Source organism: Eurypyga helias, unplaced genomic scaffold (genome assembly GCF_000690775.1).
Source record: "Eurypyga helias isolate BGI_N326 unplaced genomic scaffold, ASM69077v1 scaffold12160, whole genome shotgun sequence".
In the NCBI taxonomy this organism is placed as follows: domain Eukaryota; kingdom Metazoa; phylum Chordata; class Aves; order Eurypygiformes; family Eurypygidae; genus Eurypyga; species Eurypyga helias.
Genome location: NW_010227665.1, coordinates 1 through 21,375, shown reverse-complemented (window position 1 = coordinate 21,375; position 21,375 = coordinate 1). Strand labels below are relative to the sequence as shown.

General features: G+C 41.0%; 1 protein-coding gene across 7 annotated transcripts in view; it reads left to right on the top strand.

Moving 5' to 3' along the window:
- STAU1 (staufen double-stranded RNA binding protein 1) overlaps positions 1-14,046 on the top strand; it is a 26,308-nt gene extending 12,262 nt beyond the window's left edge. For 4 of the 7 annotated variants that reach the window (XM_010157009.1, XM_010157016.1, XM_010156985.1 and 1 more), the window contains exons 6-14: positions 3,897-3,995; positions 5,328-5,540; positions 6,102-6,245; positions 7,096-7,242; positions 7,530-7,602; positions 9,584-9,903; positions 10,655-10,777; positions 12,318-12,403; positions 13,047-14,046. In XM_010157009.1, coding sequence (XP_010155311.1) covers positions 3,897-3,995; positions 5,328-5,540; positions 6,102-6,245; positions 7,096-7,242; positions 7,530-7,602; positions 9,584-9,903; positions 10,655-10,777; positions 12,318-12,403; positions 13,047-13,134 — 1,293 coding nt within the window. In that variant the 3' untranslated portion in view covers positions 13,135-14,046. Of the gene's footprint in view, positions 1-3,896; positions 3,996-5,309; positions 5,541-6,101; positions 6,246-7,095; positions 7,243-7,529; positions 7,603-9,583; positions 9,904-10,654; positions 10,778-12,317; positions 12,404-12,500; positions 12,547-13,046 lie in introns of all 7 variants that reach the window. The other 3 variants (XM_010157002.1, XM_010156977.1, XM_010156993.1) reach the window with 3 other exon arrangements.
- Positions 14,047-21,375: the final 7,329 nt, after the last annotated feature.

Sequence of the window (21,375 nt, the reverse complement as noted above, 5' to 3'; positions counted from 1 at the left end):
TTCAGCAGAAACTAAAGGGCTCGCATGTAACTGTGTTTTTTTCTGTTCACTTTTTTAGAGATGCCTCTGAACAGTTGACTTCCTGAATATTTGTAGAGTTGTGTTTAAAGTTGAATAATGTGAAGTCTTCAGAACAAACATTCCAGTTGTCTTTATGTGACCACGTATCCCCTTCTGTAGGATGTCTCATTCAGTGTAAGGGGTAAGAGGAAAGGAAGCAAACCTACAGAGTCTCCTTTTTTTTATAAAGAACATGATAACGGAAATAAAATAGGGAATGATGCAAGAGATTGCAAGAAGGGAGAATTATTTTATGAATAAAACAGTTGCAGGCTTGCTGAGAGCTGAATGCTGCCTTGACCCTGCTAGCCATGCGCTGGGCAAGTCACTTAAACTTTCATGAGAAACAGGCATTTGTCATTTTATTTTTTGATTTCTGTTTGGCTTGTCTGCAAAATGAACAGTAAGAAATGCAGCTATGCTTAAGGAGAGAAATCCTTTGTTTTATAATAAGGACTCAGATAAATCCGATCCTAATTTAAAGTTGGGTACTTAATTGCTAAGTTCAGTGATAATTGTGGCAGTCAAATATTGTAGCTTTAGGAATGTCTGAGGGAATTGCTGTTTTTGTTAGTGTTTTGCACTAGACAAGATGAAGATAAAATAAGGAAGATTTTACCACTAAGTGAGCACTGCTCGTTCTTGTGTTCAGTGAGGCAAGGTCCTTGAAGGATACGGTAGTGTAAGATCAGAAGAGATGCTATTACAGTGCGTGTGTACGGTGGAGGCAAAGTAAGATTTCACAGGCAGAGAGGATCCTGATTCTTCCTACCTGCCATTTGATGGTGCCAATACTTTTCCTCTTAAATGCAGTTATTTTTGTGTATTCCATTTATGTGTATGTAAACAGAATATGCATAAGCTTGAACTCCTGTAAATTATTTTTTTTGCAGGGGGTGGTAATTTTGTAAATTTTTTTATAAAATTTTACTTTACAAATTAATGTATTTACAGGATTTTACTCTTGTATTTTTATATGAGAAAATATTCAGTGCTTAAGAAGAATCATTGAATAAAGTGTTTAGTCTTTGAGGGTGAAAATGACCATCTCCCACACCACCTCAGACTGCAAATCTAGAAGCAAGTGGGGAAAAAAATCTAATACCATCCGCTCTCATCTGCCCAAAGGCCTGCCCAAACCACCCAATGTACCTTTAAAGTCTGCTCTGCCCTGAGTGAGAGGCTGTAGCAGGAGACCTCTAAAGGACCCTCCCAACCTAAATTCATCTGACTGGAGTTAAGACAGGCTGACAGAGTGCAGTATGGAGCTCCTTTGCATAATCAAAGACAGGGATGATAAAGCAATTAAAAAATGTAAAGCTTAGAAAACAGGAGAGCTATGCTTTCTGGCTCAATTCTTAGACTGAAATTATAACTTTTCCTTGAAAATATGAAAACCCAAATTGCTTCTGTTTTTTGCCAACTTGTTTCTTAAATGTCAGCTGCCCTTCATACACTGAACATGGAAGAAAACAGTCAGACGGATAGCGGTGTTGAAGTCAACGCAGTTCTGATCAGCAGCTCCACTCCTTTCCATCGTTTGCTTATAAGCAGGCTTTGAGGAAGTGCATGTTGAAAGAGTTTTAAGAGGAATTCACCCTTTTCTACAAGGAGTATATTACTTTTGCAATTTGCTTGGGAGTGTTTTTTAATCAATCACTCTTGTTTCTTTTTGTGACTTTTTTCACTTGTTAGAGATGGATTTGAACAATTTGATGAGAGCTAAGAGTGGTAAATGCTTATTTTTGTGGCCTTGTTCTGATTCAGAGGCATAAATTCCTTGGAGACTTTAGTCTATGCACACATGCAAACTACTTCAAAAGCGGACTCTATAGATCATCTGCCTTGAGGTGTGCAGGGGAAGAGAAATTGTGTATGGTTACTTTTTATTGATAAAACAAAATGAACTGATCCAGAACTCAAGTAGAGGCAAAATAATTGGTAAAATAGCAGTAGTCTGTTAATTGTTATTTTGCTATTAATTTAGTCTTTTTAGATAAAGAAAGAAAAGTACCTGTGTTTTAAACGGACTTGGAATATATCATGAATATACACCATAATATAGCAAATAATTCCATACTATTTATTTGTATTCTCTTGAAAGGATATTAAATGAGAAAAATCCAGCCCAATAAAGAGAAGTCCTAATCACCTTTGCAAGGAAAAATGTTGGAATTTGAGAAACCAGAATATATCTACAATTACAAGGAAGGGAAAAATATTTGTAGTTAAAGTAATTGTGCTGATGTTTTGGCAGTAAGGGTAGTGACAGATCATTCCTAGAGATGCTGGTAGTAAACTTGCTGGAACACCTAGACCGTAGTAAAATAAGACATTGGTAGTTCAAATATTTTTTTTTCTGGGTATACGATGCTATTCCTTTTGAACTTAGCGATTGCATTTGAAATAGGTTTTAGAATATGATGATCAAGACCTTTGACTCCTGTATTCCACCTTGGTTTTGCCAATTTTTACCTGCGCTGTGCCTTCTGCGGAGCTGTAGCATGGTTCCCCTAGTGTAGGCGTTGTTCCCACGTTTCTCATGTGGTCTGAAGCCCAGCGCATCCACCTCGCTCCCCTGGGGTCTCCGTTTTCACAGACCTGGAGGTGGCTCTGTGTACACCTCCGCGCGGAGCTTGGAGACTGGGTGTAGCGTGGGATCAGAAGTATCCGATGTTAGGGTAAAACGACGTTGGGCTATATGAGCTCTTCTGAAATGCTTGCAACCTGAACCTGAAATACAAGGGCAGCCCTTAAGACCAGGGTGGAATCTGATGGGACAGTGGGAGAGTGAAAACCACAGATGAGTTTTACTAATATTTTTTTCTGAGATGGGACGCGGCTGCTTTAACTGGTGGATAATAAAATCCTTCATGTTTTATTCGGACTTGTAACAGTCACTGGAGACGATTGCTGCCATCAAAACTGGCTTTAATCAGTGAGAGTTCTCCAGCATATTTCTGCTGCTGCAATAAAATACTTAAATAATTTTGTGACCAGGGTGCGTAACTGGTATTGTGGCGTGATGGAACTGGTGAAATTGTTGCTGTTCGTCTTTGCCATAATCTTTCCAACATCACTGCTGGACATGTAGCCTTCAAATTTCTCTGTTGCTGTTACCATGCCTCTTAGTTCATGTTGATCCCAACATCAGTGAAGACATTTTTGGAATCACAATCAAAATTTTACCTGGAGATAGGTAGAAGTGCCTGTGGGTAAGCTTCGTCTGGCACTGCTGCGCTCGCAGGTGTAAGTTCTCAGAGGTGTGCCCCACTTTATTTAAGGCAGGTTCCTGACAGGATGTTCTTCAGATGAGGAGAAATTCTGTAGATAAAGCACTTAAAAGGGAGCACATTAAAAGACAGGACTGTGCCAGGGTCTGATTAGCCATCCTTTATTCACATTGGTCCTCCTCTCAGAATCTTTATTTCTCCTGCCCTTTCTCTTATCTGATACTGTCTTCGTGCTTTTGGTACAAATGTCCAATCAGTATATGAAAACTGTATTTCATAAAGGTACTTCCATTTGGAAATCAGTTCATTTCACTTCAGTTTGTTTTTCTAGAAACAGATTTTTAAACCTATTGGCCCTTATTCCATTCATTCTTTCCTGTAACAGCACCTGAAAATACGAGGGTCTGCTAGCTTTTACACCTACACCTTAAAAGAGCTTCTTAGGTTTCAGTTCTGTAGTGTGTGTGCTGCTTTCCGACACGTTCACAGAAAACGGCAGTAAAGCTTAGGCTCCTTAAAATTTTGAGAGTTCAGTGAACTGGTTGGATGGATAAAATTCAATCTAATAGGATCTTTATTTTAAATAGAGTATGCTTCTTTTAGGTTAACGGAAAAGAACCAGATGATGAAAATCTCAATAAATCTGAAATAAGCCAAGTTTTTGAGATTGCACTTAAAAGGAACTTGCCTGTGAATTTTGAGGTATGTTTATTTTACAAGCTCTAGATTTGTTTTTATTAGCATATTAAGGGTACACGTTGAGTCTTTTCTAGATAACCCAAACAACTGACTTTTTAACATGTCTTGTTAGTTGTGAATACACTTTTACCTTTGACAGTCACCCTGATTGTCTCAGAGTTGATACAGTAAAGTGAAGAAAAACGACAAATCCACCTGTTCACAAATTCATGTGCTAAAATTGTACCGTGAGCGAACAGGTGCACTGTGGTTGTCTGTGCAATCTTTTTTCCAAGCTTTTTGAAAAATCACTATTACAGTGCAGAAACAAAACAACCCCACGTTAATGGATAGAACGGTGAAGTGCAGAGTCGAGGCAAAAGAGTATAGCTCACTCTGAAAGACATTTATGGAAGTATTTGCTTAATTAAGCACTGATGTAGACTCCCCGCAAGTTGCACAATCTCACAAATAGGTTTCTTTTCTTGCCATGAGGTGACCTCATGTGCATCTTACTTTCCTTTCCCTTTGGCCTGGCTGCTTGCTGCCTCTTTGCCCCTCCTTGATCATTTTAGTTATCTTAAATCAGTAGCTTCCATAGGAGCATCTCTGTTTCACTGAAATACTTATTTATCATGCTGCTTTCCTGAGCTGGCAGAGTAACACTCAAGTCAACGATCTGAATTGTTCTAGTAAGAAAATGCAATTGTGTGTAACTAAATTGCTTCTAAAACCATTCTGTGAAATTTTACATGAAGCTTCCAATTACTGCAGATTAGCCTGAGCATCGCTGGTAAAAATGCACTGTCACACAAAGCCAGTTGTGGGTGGAAGTTCTTAACTCATCCTCACCTTTTGACTTGATGGATATTTTGAAGTAAGATGTGTTATGAATGGAGTTGAAAGAGTAAAACTGTAGTAGGCAGCTGTCCCTTAGATGTCTCCAGAATTCTTGATTTTTGAGCTAAAATGCTGGGTCGTAAAGAATTGCTTTCTCTGTAATGTTCTATTACCCTAACATGATGTATTTAATGAGGTGATGTTAACTGTGTGGAAGTACACAGTGATGTAATAGAACAGTCCTATTTTAATACTGAAAGAGTAAATCAGTCAATTAAATAAGATGGGTTAATGACATGTAAATACTGCTTACTTCTTGCTGCATCCAATCTTGTTAAAGTGTATGTTTATTTGGGTGGGATTATGTTGTTATAGTATGATTTTGCATCTCTGGATTGTATAAGAATCTAAAATCTCTATCCGTAGTACTTGAGAGAAGTTTGCTATAAACAATGTGCCCTACCATTTTTAATAAGTGTTTATCACGCTTTCACTCAGTTTTTCCCTCTGAAACAGGTGACCAAGGAAAGTGGTCCTCCCCATATGAAGAGCTTTGTAACCAAGGTGTCAGTTGGAGAATTCATGGGGGAAGGTGAAGGAAAGAGCAAGAAGATCTCAAAGAAAAATGCTGCAATAGCAGTCCTAGAAGAACTGAAAAAATTACCACCCCTTCCTACGGTTGAGAAAATGAAGCCACGAATCAAAAAGAAAACAAAATCAATAGTGAAGGTAAGAGACAAACATTGGAAATCTGACTGTTATAAATAACCATCAGATGAGAGGCATTTTTGAGTTAATGATAAACACTCTTCAGCTGCTCAACGCCTGTCGGTGGTGTGGTGTTACAAATGAGGTGATATTTTGCTCCCGCTCTGAATGGGGTTCTGACACCACTTTCACAACAGTTGTTGGTAAATTCAGGATGAAAGAGAAACCTTACAAAAGAATGAGTGGCACAGAAAAATCCAGCTCTGCCTTCCAAGCCTTTAGAGCTTCGGGTGTTCTGTGATTTTGTTTGTGCGAATTCTCCAGCAAGCCTGTCCCTCTTAATAAGGCAGGATTAGGGCCTGTAAAACTATTACCCCTGGTAGGTTATATGTGGTCAACTGTGACAGCAGAGCCAAATAAATTGAGTGTTCCTCTTTGGCTGGGACGGTGTTTCATTAAGCAGCTTTTATTTCAGTGTTTTTACATTCTAGAGATGAATCAGTTCAGTGGCGCACTGCGTTTTGTCTATTAAACCAAATGTTCACACATTTTGGCTTATTTCCTAAACGTTGTTCTACATAGCTGCAAACAAGTCCAGAATATGGTCAAGGAATGAATCCTATTAGCAGACTTGCCCAGATACAGCAGGCCAAGAAAGAGAAGGAACCAGAGTACATGCTCATCACAGAACGTGGTCTTCCAAGGCGCAGGGAGTTTGTTATGCAGGTGTGTATGTTAATTGGAGAAATCTAGTTGCGTGGCTGTGATGTGGGGTTTGGGGGGGATGGGGGAGGGGCGTTTTGGCTTACAATAATCGGGTTGTCATGATGATACACCAAGTTAACGGAATTACAACCGTATTTCCATGGAATTTATTAAGAAAATATCTAGTCGGCTACATTCGAGGAAGATAAAGGTTCAAGAAAAGTGATATGAATCATGTTTAAAAAAAAAAAATTGCATAGGGCACCAGAGGTCTGTCTTGTAACTGCCTAATATTTTAATTAATAGGAATACTAACATTCTATTAAGAGATACGGTGCTGCTTGTATTTTGTAATGTAGGATTTACTGACACGAACCGGCGTGCCGTTCGTTTTCATCCATCCCCTGAGTCTTCGTGTGCTGCTTCAGAGCTCAGCGCTTTCTGCACTCTGCATTACAACCCCCAGTAGCATAGCAGCATTTCTATCCTGAGGATCTACTGACCTCCAGTAGTGAAGTGCATTCTCCAGACCTCTCTCCTGTCCTAGCCAAGACAGGAAAGTTAGTTGCTTTCTTTCCATTGCGTTAGTAAATCTGCTAAACCTGTAACTTCAGCTTGGAAAATTTATATCTGCTGTGATACCAGTTTTGAGCATTCAGGCAATTGCCAAGGTGAGATACTGAAATATAGTTGTTTCTGTGGCTTCTGTTTGGGTTTTTTGTGCTTGGAAGACAATGATCATTGATAATAAATGGCAACTGGCTTAGAAGAATGATCACCTGAACTATTTTATGACTCGAGACACAGATCACTAATAAGTGAATCCTCATACACTGTTTGAGAATTTGTTTTTTCTTCCTCTTTTATCCAGGTGAAAGTTGGTGTACACACAGCTGAAGGAATGGGCACGAACAAAAAAGTTGCTAAACGCAATGCAGCTGAAAATATGTTGGAAATTTTAGGTTTCAAAATCCCTCAACCTCAGCCTCCAAAGCCAGCATTAAAGACAGAAGAGAAAGTAAGAGTCTTTAAGAATCAACCGCTGTTTAATACTAGAGCAAAGGCTGAGCTGAGGCAACAGCAGCTTTGCAAGGCAGGAGCAGTGTAGTAAATGCGCAGGAGGTAGTTGTATCGAGGTGACTGTTCTCAAAAATAGTGTTTTTTGGATACATTAAGGGTTCAGTTTTGCAAGTAAATCTGAGTCTCATCAGAAAGCTAAATGAATGCATTTCTTCTGTATGGCATGGCTTAGAAACTGTGATATTTGTGTGGCATATTGTTTGGCTTTTTTTTTTTATTTTTAAGACACCATTGAAGAAACCAGGTGATGGAAGAAAAGTAACCTTCTTTGAGCCGGGCTCTGAAGAGACTTCAACTAGTAAGTAACGTTACTGAAAGAAGCATGACCCTGTTGGCGTTTGTGTGTGTAAGAGAGCTTCTCGCTCCCTTCAGTAGAGTCATTTAACACACTGTAATGAGCAGAGGTGTGCAACTGCCGGCTCGCAAACTACATCTCCCCCTTGGGAAGTTTTGTTCAAATCCCAGAGATCTTATTCCTCCCAACTCACAGAGTATCCTGCTTGGGGAAGGGAGTAGATGACTGAGCCAAAAGCCTGTGTGCGCGAACAGGTCGGTCGAGCAGTTAGTGGAGGTGCAGCTGCTGTTACCTGCAGTGTCTGGGCTTGTGCTAACTCGACCGGAGGGATCTTGGGACAGGCTTTAATCTAGGACAAGAATGAATGTTCAGCACTGAGTTTGGTTCTGATCCAGGGACCAGACTCGTTCAACCAACAGCAGGAGTGAAGTGGGGCAATTTCTGTGGCGGGAAAGGTAAGGGGAGGAGGGAGAGATCAGCCTCTTTGGATCAGCAGAATGTGTCTGTTATAGGGTCCAAGTGAGGATGGGAGCAGATTCCCTGGGAAAAGGTTGGGGTTTCTGCCCCATGGGAGTTGCCTTCTAAATTTGGAGGCATGGTTACATGTTGGAAGACTGCCCCAGAAATGTCACTGTAAGCCTGAGGCAGAGGAGCAATGAGAGGGTGCTGCTGAAGGAGGCAGTGTTAGCTGTGTGGAGTTTGGCTATATCACCTTACAGATGTTGAGGGAATAATGGCAGTGTGTTGAAGACTGTTCCTGGGATAAAGATGAGAAAGGGTGTCAGTACTAACTGAATTGGTCAGTTAAAGGAGAGTGGGAGAAGGAGGGAATGGCCTTGTAGTACAGAACCACCTCATAGTCTCTGCTCGGTCTGTAATGACTGAGACGAGGGAGCTGTGCCCACTTCTGTTTCAGATAGTTGATGGTTACAGTGGTCAGATCTAGAGATGACTAGCTGGAAGGAAAAAAAACCCACAAACCTGGCCACCAAGTATACAGGTGTTGGCTTTCTGCAGTGTAAACTGATGGGTGCAGTCACTATGGGAAGTTTGTCTATCGCAACATGTTTCTGTTCGGGATAGTATGTTTCAGGTGCTCTATGGTTTTAGGTACAATTTTGTTCCTTAAGTTATTAATAGTTGGGATTGACTTGGACTTCAGTAACATTATACTGCATGCCTAAGATCTGACTTATGTAAACTCTGCCATCCCTGCTTTCTTCCATCATCAAATTTGGGCTTTCATCCTTAGACTTGAACCTTGCTGAACTAATTTATATTTTCTGCCAAAATACTGACTCCTCTCTTTATTTCAGTGGCACTGCCTTCCCCACCTTCCTTGAGCACACCTCTGTAATTTTTCTCCACTGTTCTGTGTATGCGAGTTCCCTGTAAAAAGCTGTACTTAATCTCTCTTATATTTAACTTATGCCATCGTGTCAATAAATTGCTATCAATTGACTGTGGTTGGATATTTGCTGTAAACAGTCGTTCTTGCTTCATGCTGTGCTAACGTTACATTTGACCTTACCTACCCCATTACATTTCCACAATATACAGCTTAAACTTCGTGGACTGTCATCGTCTTTACAATATTTAACAGTGGCTCTGGCCATTCTACGGTTCCATTATTTTCTCCTACACTTTAAGTGAGGAAATAAAAAATTCTGAACCAAAAGATGTATCTAGAATGTGGTTGCAACTATCTGAAGCGTCTGTAAGCTTGACTGACCCGGAGAAACTGTTCCTGGATTTGGCAGAAGCAGGTGTTGCACTGAATCAGTTATTCACTTAGCCAACTCGGTCTTGATGATGGTGAGTCCCTGACCCACCAGAGGAGAATCAAGCCCAATAAGTTTGTTAGTGCTTCAGTGAAACAATTGTTTCAGAGCGGCTTTTGGTGCCTGTATATGCCTTGATGTGCCTGCAGAAGGCCTCACAGGAACAGCTGGCATCTGTTTAGTATGTACCTCTCTCTTCTCAGGTAATAAAGAAGATGAGTTTAGGATGCCTTATCTCAGCCATCAGCAGCTTCCTGCTGGAATTCTTCCCATGGTCCCTGAGGTTGCACAAGCTGTCGGAGCCAATCAAGGACACCACACCAAAGAGTTCAACAGGGCAGCCCCAAATCCTGCCAAGGCTACAGTAACAGCAATGATTGCTAGAGAGCTATTGTACGGTGGTACTTCTCCTACTGCTGAGACCATATTAAAGAACAACAACTCGTCAGGCCACGTACCCCACGGACCACTTACTAGGCCCTCTGAGCAGCTAGACTATCTTTCCAATGTTCAAGGAATCCAGGTAAATGTTCAGCTTTGCAGGATTTCTTCCACTGCTGTCCAAACTGGTCCAACCCATTCTTTGTTCTAAAGGTTTTTAGTTCTGCTGGTGACTGATGTATTCTGAGGCTGCTGGTGAAGCTGAAATTCATGTAAATGTTTTACTTTACCTATGAAAATGTGCTGAATTTTACAGCTTTTTTATTTGGTTGTCAAATGTGCATTTCTGTACTGCATCCCCAGCCTTAGTTCAGTGCTACTCTGAAGTCCTGGAAGAAGAAAATTGAGTAGCATTTTCTGAAAAGTGTCATGATGTAGGAACATAGTATGAACTTGAGCGTGGCTGATCTGAAACGAGGTTTTTTTGAATACTCTTTCATACTTTGTTTGCTGTAAGCTGTACACTTGCTTGTGTTAGGTCCCTTTAATCAGAATTGCGTGTGTGCTGGCTTTAGTTCCTATATTAATATGTTAAAGGAGCTCAGTGGATTAAAAAGTATAATAGGGAAAACTTTAAATGCAGATAGCTGTGATCAGAATAAAGCTCCCAGCAACAATCATGATTGCCACGCTTATTCAGAAGGCTTGCAGAGCTCTCGTGATTACTAAAAACATTGCAAGTCAAGTCAGACTTCCAAGTAAATGGTTCTGCTGGCTGACAGAAGATTAAAGTAAGGTTCAGCTTCATAGACAGGCAGATAACCTGTAGCTATTATGATACACTTCCTGTACTTGGCTAAGTGAAAAGAACTAAATCCTTCTCTTTTCTTCAGGTTGAATATAAAGACTTTCCAAAAAACAACAAGAACGAGTTTGTATCTCTCATAAACTGTTCCTCTCAGCCACCACTGATCAGCCATGGAATTGGAAAGGATGTAGAATCTTGCCACGATATGGTATGATGAATATTGCTGAAATGCTTTCTCTTTTGCCTTCAGTGAACTGGGGGATGCAGCAGATAGACCAAGGCTTCCTATTACTGCTGGATAACAATGACAATTACCTGGCTAATTTTTTTTCCTGATATTCCACAGGCTGCTGAAGTAACTTATTAATATCAGAATCTAATCTAAATAACCTCTAAAATACTTAATAGATGCTCACAATTTTGGTCTACAAAAAATGCGTTTGCTTTATCTTGATATTATTTGGATAAGCACATACTAAAGAATATGTATGAAAAGGAACTTTAAAAAGAACTAAGGACACATCAGCTTATTTTCTGTAACAGAACTGATTGATATTTCATTGGGATCTGTAAGATCTGGACTTTCTGCTGGAACAGAATCCAAACCTGAAGAAATGCAATTCACTGTTAGATAGCAAGAGACACTCTAAATCTCTTAAGTTCCCCTTATAAACAAGATCTTTTATGAACAGTAGCCGAGATATTTCTTTGTGAAAGAATGAGTCTTCTAGACTGTAAACTGCAAGGGACTCGTTTACCAAAGACTTTACATGCTGCTAACAATATGCACGCAGTCTGCTCTCATTTGAAGATCAGTATCCAGCGGAGAGCCGAGTACTGACTGCAGACTAAAGTAATGGTTTGCAGTATGTAAATACACTTAGGAAAACCTGATTTTACTGACTTCTATACAAAAAAAAAAAATTGCAGTGGTTTTCTAATGGCTGCAATTTGCAAAGATTTCTTTGATCTTTGTGAATGTTGATGTTTTCATACCCATCTCTACACCCTGTTGGAAAGAGCTCCTGTAAGACTAAGCACACACACCAGTGCAGTAGGCAGAAGAGAAAAGGACAGCCAGTTCAGAGCTTAAACACTGCGACTGGGCCAATGTGAGAACCTGCCTCTGCTCAGATACTCAGCTTTCAGTAACGTGTGCGCCACAGCTGATCAGGGATATTCTGAAAAGTTGCACCTGAAATTCAGCTGAATAAAGGTGAACCAAAATTTTGGTTCTCAAAGGAGGTGACTTTTGCTTTAGCCCTGTCACAGTTTTAAACAGTCACACGTGCCCTGTCTGTTGTATTTTTGATACTTGTGTAACTTTTCTTTTTCACAGAATGGTTTGGGTTGGAAGGGACCTTAAAGATCATCTAGTTCCAACTCCCCTGCCATGGGTTTTTTTGCCAAGGACTTTAAAATACACAGAACCAAAATGTCCTTTGCCTTAAGCTTTGTACACTTTGAGTCAGTACTAATTTAGTGTCTTTTTCCTTGATATTAAGAGTACTGCTGAATTAATTTTCACCCATTGCTAAAACAAATGCATTGAGACCCCCCCAGCCACAGCACGGTTCTGTGGTTTAATAGAGCAAGAGTTCTACACCATTGCCTTTTTTCCAACGTAATTATGCGCCTTAAATATATTACCAGAATTAGAACCTTCGATTTAAGCAAGCCCCAGTCCTGCTTTCACTAAGTTAGTGACATGGAGGACTCTGCTGCTGAACACTTTCTCTCTTCTTTAGGCTGCTTTGAATATTTTAAAGTTGCTGTCTGAGTTGGACCAACAAACCACAGAGATGCCAAGAACAGGAAATGGACCAATGTCTGTGTGAGTGTGACCCATTGACTTTCCCTTGCGTTAATGGAAACCTAACCCTATGGTGTTCTATAAACAAATACAATGTGAGGGTGTTTTTCTTTGCCAGAAAAGTTAAAATGCCGAGGGATTATCTCCTTCAGAAGGATGAGAGGGTAGGTTTTATCATCACGTTTGTAATTTTCATGTACCGAATGCAGATTACTGGGAGCAAGTGGATCAAATGTAATGGCTGTGATACAGAGCAATCCTGACTGATCCCCCTGCTGAAGTGAGTTGTCTGCATCTGTCTGTGAACGGTGTGACTTTGCAGCGTGTGAGGGTTACAGCTGCTCCTCTCTTTCTAGCCATCTTCTCTGTGTGAAAGGCAAACAATGTATAGGTTTCACAGCTTGCTTTCAGCAGAAACACCCTCTTACTGTTGCAAGTTACTCCCTTTGACTAGGGAGAGGAAAAAAGCTGTTTAGCCTCTCACCTAGATAATAAGCTGTCAAATTGGTGGAATTAACATGTGCTAAGCGATTAAAAAGGGAGGCCAGTTTTATGGAAACGAATTGTTGTATGTACCTCAAATTCTTTGTACCCGATATAGAAGCATCATATGTGTGGAAATAGTGTTTTATCTCCTAAGTAACAGGTGTGTTCTCATTTGCAGATGTGTGAAACAAGAAATGGAAAGTGACCCTCTTCTCAAACCGGCTAACTCAAACACTTTGGGACAAACACTGGACAGCACTGCCTAAAAAAAGGCTTTTGACTGGACCCAAACCTGAAAGCACCAGAGAAAATCAAATGCTTCCTATTAATGTAACCTAACTGTTTTAGAGTGCTACAGTCTTTACAACCTACTGTAGTGTCTAAATCATAACCGTTGCTTTTTTTCTTCAAACAGTGATAAATTTTTAGTTTCATTATGTTGTTTTGATTGAAATGACACTATAAATTTTTCATTTTAAAGTTTCTTAATTGTATCTAGAACAATAGCACAGTTTAGAAACTTTGTCTTCTGAGACTGACATGTTATCTGTGAACTAACTTGGGAAGATCATATCCATGTATGTGGTTCTTTTGTTTTTATTGGAATAGTGAAGTTTCACTGGAAACAAATTGTGTGCCCACCATTTTAAAAAAGTCCAATATTTTCGGAAACCTAGCTTAATTATCCAACGGTTGAATGAATTTAAAACACTTTAGGAATTTTAAACTTTGTTTGATCATTTTTGGTTAATTTCTAGTTTTCTTGAGTGGGGGGTAGGGGAACCTGAAAGCAACCTGACTTTACATGACCTCTGATCTATGTTTTAAGGATTGTGTGTGTAGATGGCACACAGCTCACTACATTACAGGATATGATCTCAATGTAGTGCATATAAAACCGCAGATTGATTTTCCTTGAGTGCTTTATACTGTTTAATTACATCTCCATGTAGGGCTGAAAAAAATTACCTATGTTTATATATAAACTGTGTTGCTTTTGATGTTGTGTTATTGCGCGCTGAAGTGTGCGCAATAAAGTTTTTGCATATGGTCCAGGTAAAGCACGATAGCCTTGCAAGTTAAGTACTGCTTCAGTTCATTGTTTACGCTGGAATTTTTTCTCCCCATGGAATGTAAGTAAAACGTAGTGTTTGTCACCAATAAATGGTAATACTAAATTTTTTTTGGTTAATTTATTCTTGTATGCCACTACAGAGGCTGCTTTTTTTATAGGATTTGTAATGCTTGTGATATAGTACGGGCAGTATTGTAAAGCTATGGAGTAACTGTACAATGGTTATCAATTACATATAAATAACTACTATTTAGTAACGTGGAGGATGTGAAAACCTGGCAAGGTCAAGGAAATTCAAAAGTAACGTGGGTACATTTCGTTATTTGTGCCACAGTGTGTTAGTGCAACTGTATTAATGGGAGCTTAAACTGAAGTTATGATTATGACAAGAAACCTGGCACGGCAGGTTGGTATGATGACAAAGTTTAAGTCTCTACTTTTAAGTTTCCTTGTTTGCTTGTAATTTGAGTCATAACCTTGCCTTGCTCTTAGTAATTCTTTGGGGGGCAGGGGGAGTACGTTCAAAACAAAACTTTCCCTCTAGCAACAAAAACCAGCACCGTAGACTGACACGTGACAGTGTATCATTTGGATGTGAACTACGTTCAGTGTGTACGTAACTGGTAATCTGTAGCAGCACTTCCTAAACGCCTTTTGCAGTGCGTGTAGTAACTTGTCACAGAAAGCAGTTACTGCATATGCTGTGTCTCGGAGATAAATGCCTCGGCCATTTCATTTGCATTATCAAAAGCAATTGGGCCAAATTTTATTGAATCAAGTTGGGTTTGATCATTATAAGCAAAAAAAAAAATTGTAAAGTGGTTTTGGTTTGATTTTTTTACATTTGTAGAACTAAAATGCTGTACATTTAAAAATTAAAAGAAACTTGCTAGGCTGAGGCTTTGTATTGCAAATTCTTACAACTCAGAAACTGCTTACCAAACGATTTATAGTGGAAAACAAATACCACACTGATAGCAGAGTAAGTGGTCTCCCTGCTGTTACCCACTGTTACTTAGGAGTTTTCCCTTTGGATGGGACTAGAGCCTAATCTTGTGACTACTTTGCAGCATGCATTTGTCGATAATCCAGTTACGGTACTTCGCCATAGCTACCTCTGTTCCAGTACCCTTAAACGCATCTGTCATCCTAGAGGTGCTGTGTAAGGAAGGTTCTGCTGCGAGACCTTGTAATCACAGCCTCGTGACAGAAGGCTTCAGGTCACTCTGGATTCTAGGTAAGCCAGCGTGAGTCTGGGTGAAAGCGTGGTTTTTCTGGAGCACTACAATCGCTTGCTTTTTCCATTGTCTCCTCTCTGTTTGATGCAGTAAAGGCTAGGAAGGATGACGACCTCCGAGATGTAATCACCTGACGGCTTTATGCAACACTTCTGTTCCAGATACTAAAACGTTGTAGAAAGAATACAAATAGGAGAAAACTGAAGTGCAATTCTCTGACTGCAGTAGCCTAGCAGGCTATAGTACTGGTATAAAGCGGACATTTCTGAGCACCAGCAAAGTGCTGTGGCAGCTCACCCCACCTTTTTGGATGCTTTTACTTTTGGGTTTGATCTTAAGAAACCTTTTCACTGCAAGCGCATGAGCTGGAGCTTCCCAGTGTGAGTATCAGTGCACCTTAGCTTGGGCTTCGTGCCACATTTCAGTCATGGTCCCAATACAGTAAAATTAAGTATAGGGTCTGTTTCAAAATTACTTTCTCATATTCAGAACTTACTTGGTTAGGGTTGTTCTCCCACAAATGGACTTTACCAAGCATCTCTTTGCCCATTTTCTTATTTGACTCTGCTTAAGTTACCACAGATGTTTTAGTAAACTAATGCATTTTTTCCTACGTTTCTCCAAAAGTATTTTGACAATATGGCAGGTACTGATCCAGAATCTGCTGTATATATAGTAAATTGTGGAATTTTGCTCTCAAAATATTCATTCAGCTACAGAGAATTTCCTTTAATCGCTTTCAAGTGGGAGTAAGGAAAACAAAGTATTTAGTCCAATCTGTCAGGCTCGTAACTATTGTGCTAACAGCGAGACACTGATCTCTTTTCAGAATTTACCATGTTATTATCCCAGCCTCTTAAATCATATAGCCAGTGTTCCACACGGTGGGCTGCCCTTAGGAGGGAGGCTGGATCCTAAGGGGCTTCCACTGCTGATTAATAAGGTGTAACAGGGCGATTCCTGAGGCGGCAGGTCACCAGAGGAAGTGATGTGGCAGGACAAGTCACTGAATTTCAGTGCATTTCAGTCTTGTTCATTTGGACCTTTTTAATGTCTGTGCATCCTACTTCCAAAGCAGCACATACAGGCTCGAAGGAAGTAGCTGAGAAGTTTGGAAACCAGATTCTGGAAATATTTACGTCCATTTTCCAGTAGTTCAGCTTGTAAATAAGATCAGCAGAGGACAGTGTAGGCAATACGTTTTCCTTCACCAAAGAAAATGTCCGGACCGCGTGCTCTTCCCTTCCATGTCTAGACTTTGACAGGCTCCAGTCTTGATGTTGTGATTTTCTAGTATTGGAAAGAAAGCACTCATTACTGTGTTCTCAAATTTTGAAGCCTTAAGCCAACATCCAAATTCTAGCAGCTTTTGCCTTGCTTTCCTTCAAGCCTTTTCTTACTCGTACGAGTACACAGCTGCACTTCCTGGTGGCTCTTGTCAAAATGATACTGTGCCACTGTTCGTTGAAGAGGCGCAGTCAGATGTCTCATCGCAGTGCCCTGTGTAAGAACCTGAGGAGCGGCTCTGCAGATGCGCCACCGCATGTGAAACCTGACAGAGGAAGCCTTTTCCAGAGCTTGAAGACTTGTCTGTTTTAACTAACAGGTTGCACTCTGAGGCTGGTGTCCGAGGAGGGTAGTCCATGTTCAGTCGGATTTCAGGGATGTAACTGTATCACATAAAAATTAAGGGGAATAATGAAAATTGGTCAGGGAATTTTTATAAGCAGAATATTTTGTTAGGAGGAAGTCCTGACTCCCCAGAGGAAGAAGCATGACTTTTCACGATCCACCATTCTTGGCTTCAAGATGGAGATCTTAAAGAAAAGAAGGATTTGTGCAAAATTTATTTTTGGGAACGCTGACGTGCAGGTTATCTGATGTACCTACAGAATGAGAAGCAGCCTGGATCTGCTGCAATCCCTGTTTGTTCCATCGTATGAAAACACATTCCCGTGACTTGTTGTTTTAGGATGTAGACAGCTAGTCTTTCCTTAGGATAAATCCTATCTGAAAGGACTTGGCTGGGGAGTCTGGAGTCAGCAGGGTAGTTTTTCTTGTTCTCAAGTCTCTGGCCATATTTAGTAACATACATCACAGTTAAATGTAGCTGTACTCGGAATTCCACTGCAGTGATGACAATAACGAAGTATCAACCCAAAATTCTGTTTTAACCCACTGATCAAAGTTAGAAAATAGTTTGATTCTGTCCTAATGTGTAAAGACAAAAGGTGGAGGTTCCAAAAGTGCCTAACTGCAGGAAGGGGTAGGATGCGTGCATACCACTTCACTGATCTTTTGTGAAGAAACCCCATCACTGTTTGCTTTTTTTGGAAGTCTGCAGATAGCAACCAACAGTGTGAATCAATGTAATATCTTCCTTAAGGGCTTTTGTGTTTGAGTGATTTTATTTAGACGATGACTCTGAGCTCAGACAAAGAAATGCTACTCCAGAGGTGGTTACAAAGCTGAAAATAACTTCATCTCTGTGGCTGTGACATGCTGTATGGCTTCCCATTATCTGCTGATTGGATACGAACACTTATTTAATACCCAGGAACTTCTGAGCAAGAACCCGAACGTCCCATGGAAGGAGGCTGGGGACAGATTTGTCAGAGCAAATTAAAATCTCTAGGGTATTCATTTAATCTCTGGATTAGATGTGAATAAAAGCATACAGATGGCAAATAATACTTATCTAAGAGTGTATTTTATTCTACGACAATACAAATTATTCTGTATACCACTAGCAGTCCTAATGCAACAAAACTGTATTTGGTTAGAAATGAAAAAATTAGAGTGCATTTAAACTTACCCACTGCCAATTTCACGGTATATTTTAGCAACCTGCTAATAGATGGTTTAGATTTTAAATGTCCCGTGCAAACGATGCAGAAAATACTCTTCACGGAGTATGCTTTCAGTACTTTCACTCTCTGCTGCCATTCCTTCATTTATCTTCACGATTTCCAACCAAAAGATAGTCTTCTATGTTTAAATGTTTTGGGGCTTTTTTCCTTCAGAAGGGAGATGGAGGCGTTCTTCCAGTCTCGGGGCAAAGTCAGAGCGAGCTGTACTCGCAGTCAGGGCTGCATGGGCTCTCGTGCTCTTCACCTGACTACCCTGGGGTGTAAACTCACCCTTAGTGCAAAAACGGTGCTGTTGAAAGCCCACTCCAGGTACCGCTCTGAAAACGGGTCAGCTTCTAGGAGATGTCTTCTTTCAGCCTGTGCTGCCTACCTGATCCTGATCCCCAGAAGCCACCAGCAAGGCTTGTAGTTTCTTCCTGATTGTAGCTAATAACATGCTGTTCAGATGAACTGAACTACTGTTAATCTGCTAAACCAAAGCATTTCCATCTGCGTTACATTGAAAAGTAATGTGTTTCAGTTCCTGCACATGTTCTTTCATCACTGCAGTCTGTGATGAAAAGCTTGTCCCATGTAAATGGACTAAACCCAGTTCTTTTTGCAGGATAGGGAAGGATGTAAACAATTCTGAAGTCACTTTTAAGTTAACGCCACATCAGTCTACAATTTCCTTTGTCTTTTTGCTCCCATCTCTTTCTGACAGTCTCTTTCATTAAGGACTATGTAAAGTTTATTTCCTAATAATCAGAGTAATCGACAGGCCAACAAAGCTCCCTTCTCTCTCCAAAACAGTTTTCTGTAGAATCTAGCCAATTTTTTTGCAGAATTTTCCTGGTGTCAGGCAGCATTAGAAATTGCTGTAGCCTCAGCGCGCAGCTGTTGACACGGCAGGTGCTCGTCTAACAGGCATCTATTGTTGCCACATTTGAAATTGTTTATCTGAGCTTGGAAAAACACTTAAAATAGTTTCATTAGTTATAAGGCTAAACCCAAACAGATGCATAAAATCGGCAAAGGACCTCTTCCTGCAAGGTGGAGCGCTCTGGCTCGCCGTAAGACTCACTGCAGTGGTCATACCCTACAACACTGCAACTAGGGAAGGGTTGTGTTCATTGGAAAATGAATGTTGGGATCTCTGGTAAAGAGTGCTTTGTGTCCCGGGTGATCCATCGCTACTGACCTCTAAACCTGCTGCTGCAAACAGGCTCCAGGTTCCTGCTACCATGATCCGTTTCTGTCATTTTTGGAATGGAAACCCTTGGCAGTCTGTAGGAAGGGGTGGGAAAAAAAAGAACGATGCTGCTAGCACTCAGTGTTGGCTTTCGGAAGAAGCTGAAAGCGTGTCCCTGTGAAGGCTGGCATATAACACAAAAGCGTTCTTCAGAAGCGTGGTACTGTTAAAAAAAATGCATGTGACTGAGCACCTTTTAACCTTTCACCTTTGCTTTGGCCACCCTTGTGAGGCTAAACAGAGTAACTGCTCTGCATGACTCATGCAAGGGCAAACACAGGGACAATGGGTTGGAGAGGCGCAGCCCAGCGCAGCCCAGCACGCCGTTGCCTGCGGCTGCAGCGAATAACCACCCCGTGCAAGAAAAGCACGTAGCTATCCTGTGGGACATGTGTGTCGTGCAAAAGCACAGCCTAATTGGCTGTGAAGCAAAGCTTTCACAGGCTGGCTGCTCTGGCCCGCAATGCCTGCTGAAGAGGTCCCTCTGCAAGTGCAAAACAAGGAGAGCTGGGATGTGTGTATGGCCTGACCTTTGCTGCCTCCTGAGGAACTTCCCGAGTTCCATGAGTCTTGCTACAATGAGCCCTGACTGAGTTGAAGAACTCATCCAGCTGAAGAGATTTTCAGCATTGTTCTACCAAGGAGAAAAAAACCTGGTGAACTCAAATAAATCCGATGCTGAGCTGTGCTGAAGCTGTTTAACATCCCAGACCTTCCCATTTCCCATTCTCTGCCAAGCTAGGCAATACATATCACATTTACAGTTCCTTTCGCGTTGTGCAATGTAACAGTTTGCAGTGTAACGAGACTAGCTTTCCCTCTAATCCTCTTAAAATATCTTCCTTTTATTGTCTTTTCATCTTTTGGTGTTCTGGAACTTGGATTAATGGGATCGAGATTTATTCCACGAGTTGTGTTTCATAAGCTCCTTTCAAGAATTAGTTGTCTACAAACACATTTAATTTGGAAAAAGCATTTTAATGGTACCTGAAATACGCAGTCTTATGCCAAACACACTCGTAAGGCCTATATATATAAGTACCTGCAGTATGTATGTGTGTAGATACTACTAGGCAAGGAGGTAAACAAAACAAGGCTTATTCGTTTCAGTGTCTGAAATCTCTCACGTGGCTTCTCCAGGCAGCTTTGCAGTGTTGGCTGTTATCTGCAAACTGACCAAAATGACCACGTGCCTTTTCTTGTTCTCATCACATTTGAAGCACCATCCTTAAACTGCGCCTTCCGCTGGTCCCACAGGATGTATTCACCTTGCCATCAGCTTGGTCTGCTTCCCTTGTCACTCAATCCCTGCTTCGTAGGCGCTTGCTAACAGAGTAACAGCTGGTTTGCTGAGGCACTGATATGACATGCTAATGCTTCATACAACTCAACAGCTCTGCCTGGTGCCTTGTCATAACCAGGGTTTATTTTACAAACAGAAAAAACCACAGTATGGAGCAATTCCATGATTTTGAGCTAGTCCAGACCAGAGCTGCTTATTGCAGAGCTCAGGGTTGTTCAATTCCTGTGTTTGGCCCAAAAGACTGCCCTGCTGATGCAAAACTAGCTTTGTGCCTTCTCCCGTCTGCCCCTGTACCTCTTCAACCTTGACTGTTTCATCCCCATCTCTTTACTTGGTCTTACTCTAGCAACAAAAGCTCCTGCCTATCCCCGCAGGTGCAGGGAGAGGGGTCATGGCTACAGAACATTCCTGAATCACACGGTGACCACCGGTAAGGGATGAAACTGTGCTTGGCTGACCTTGCTGACCGTGAACAGATGCATGCACCGAGCGTAGGACGCCGAAAACACCTGCAATGTGTGTTCAGGATGCCACATGCCAGGTCTGCACTATATGTGGATGGCTGGGTTCACCCACCGCTTTCAAGGTGAATTTATAGCTATAACATCACCGCAGACAGCAGCGCTGGGGTTACATCCCAGGCTTTTTTCATTCAAGCCACGTCCTGTGCTCTATCTTCCTCTCCTCACGTTAGTGGCAAACTATTTAATGCGATTTATTTTGCCTGTCCACGACGACCTGAAAGCGAAATAACTGCCGCCGTACGTGCCCCCCGTGACAGTCTCCACTG